The sequence below is a fragment of the Cucurbita moschata genome, unplaced genomic scaffold, assembly GCF_002738365.1.
Source record: "Cucurbita moschata cultivar Rifu unplaced genomic scaffold, Cmos_1.0 Cmo_Scf00019, whole genome shotgun sequence".
Lineage (NCBI taxonomy): Eukaryota > Viridiplantae > Streptophyta > Magnoliopsida > Cucurbitales > Cucurbitaceae > Cucurbita > Cucurbita moschata.
Window position 1 is genome coordinate 1687930 of NW_019268535.1, and position 1270 is coordinate 1689199.

At 40.4% G+C, this 1270-nt stretch overlaps 1 protein-coding gene across 1 annotated transcript in view; it reads right to left on the minus strand.

Moving 5' to 3' along the window:
- The window catches only part of LOC111457222 (ankyrin repeat-containing protein NPR4-like), a 5187-nt gene extending 4702 nt beyond the window's left edge, over window positions 1-485 (minus strand). The window contains exon 1 of the mRNA XM_023099413.1: window positions 61-485. Coding sequence (XP_022955181.1) covers window positions 61-397 — 337 coding nt within the window. The 5' untranslated portion in view covers window positions 398-485. The remainder of the gene's footprint in view (window positions 1-60) is intronic.
- Between the last annotated feature and the right edge of the window lie 785 nt (window positions 486-1270).

The window sequence follows — 1270 nt, forward strand, 5'->3', positions numbered from 1 at the left end:
AAAAAAAAAAAAAAAAAAAAAAAAAAAAAAAAAAAAAAAAACTGAGCTAAAATCACTTACTTGTCCTCAACTGTTTAGTTTCTTCATCAAGGGGTTCTTCAATGTCGACGGTTTGGGTGTCGGCCGTGGCGCAGTGGCTATTGATCTGATCGGCAGTGACTTCCAATTGAAAGTCGTCACCGATAGACGCTGCAAGAATGAGGTTGCGTTCGACAACCACCTCGACTTTCTCACTCAACGAAGAAGCGCGTTCGCGTTCTTGTTCTTGTTCTTGTTCTTGTTCTTGTGGGATAAATTTGGGTCGAGAATCAATCGAATTGGAACCAGCTTCTGGGTCTTTTTGATCCTCCTCCTGTGGAATTGAACCCACAATTTCCACTTCTCTTGTGCTGTTCATTCTCCTGAGCTCAAAGGAAGGAGAAAATGGCGAAACTAAGGTAAGTTAATGGCTGAAGTTCAAGCTTTTAATGTGTTATAAAAAGAGCTGAAAGCGGTCTGTGCATTGCAATTGATCCAACATGATCCATTGATCCAACACCTTATGTTTCTCTTTTCAATTCTGACCCACCATACAGCTACCACGATAGAAAATCTCGAGTTTTGTTTTAATAGTGTCTCTAAACTTTTAGTTAGTGTAGATGCATTCATATTTAATAGCGTCTTTAAATTTTTAGAGCCTACGAAACTGAAGTAAGAACAGATGCATTCATGTTTAACAACGTTTCTAAACTTTTAGAGCATGCAGGACTGGAGTTAGGGTAAATGCATTCATGTTTAATAGCGTCTCTAAACTTTTAGAACCTATGGGGGATTGTGGGATTAATTTCTTGCTTGAATTTTCTATACAGATGCTTGAATTTGACATCAAATTGTGAGAATAAAAAGTAAATTCTATATGTTAATGGGAACGAATATTCATTATAAAGGGGTGGAAGCCTCTCCTTAGTATACGTGTTTTAAAATCGTGAAGTTGACGAAGAAACGTAGGCCAAAGCGGACAATATCTACCAGTAGTGGGCTTGGACTGTTACAAATGGTATCAGAGCCAGACATCGAGTAGTGTGCCAGCGAGAGGATGCTAGGTGACACAATCGCGCTTTCGAAGGCAGCGGACTAGCGATTGTGCGGCACTCACTTTCCAACGACAAGTGAGCTTAAGCCAATTTGTTCTTGCGTCGCCTGCGGCCAAGCGACGTACGGTCGAGCCTCTAGCATCGGTTTTAAAAGAAGGTTTTAGAAAACGAGGAGAGAGAGAGATTTTAGAGAGAGA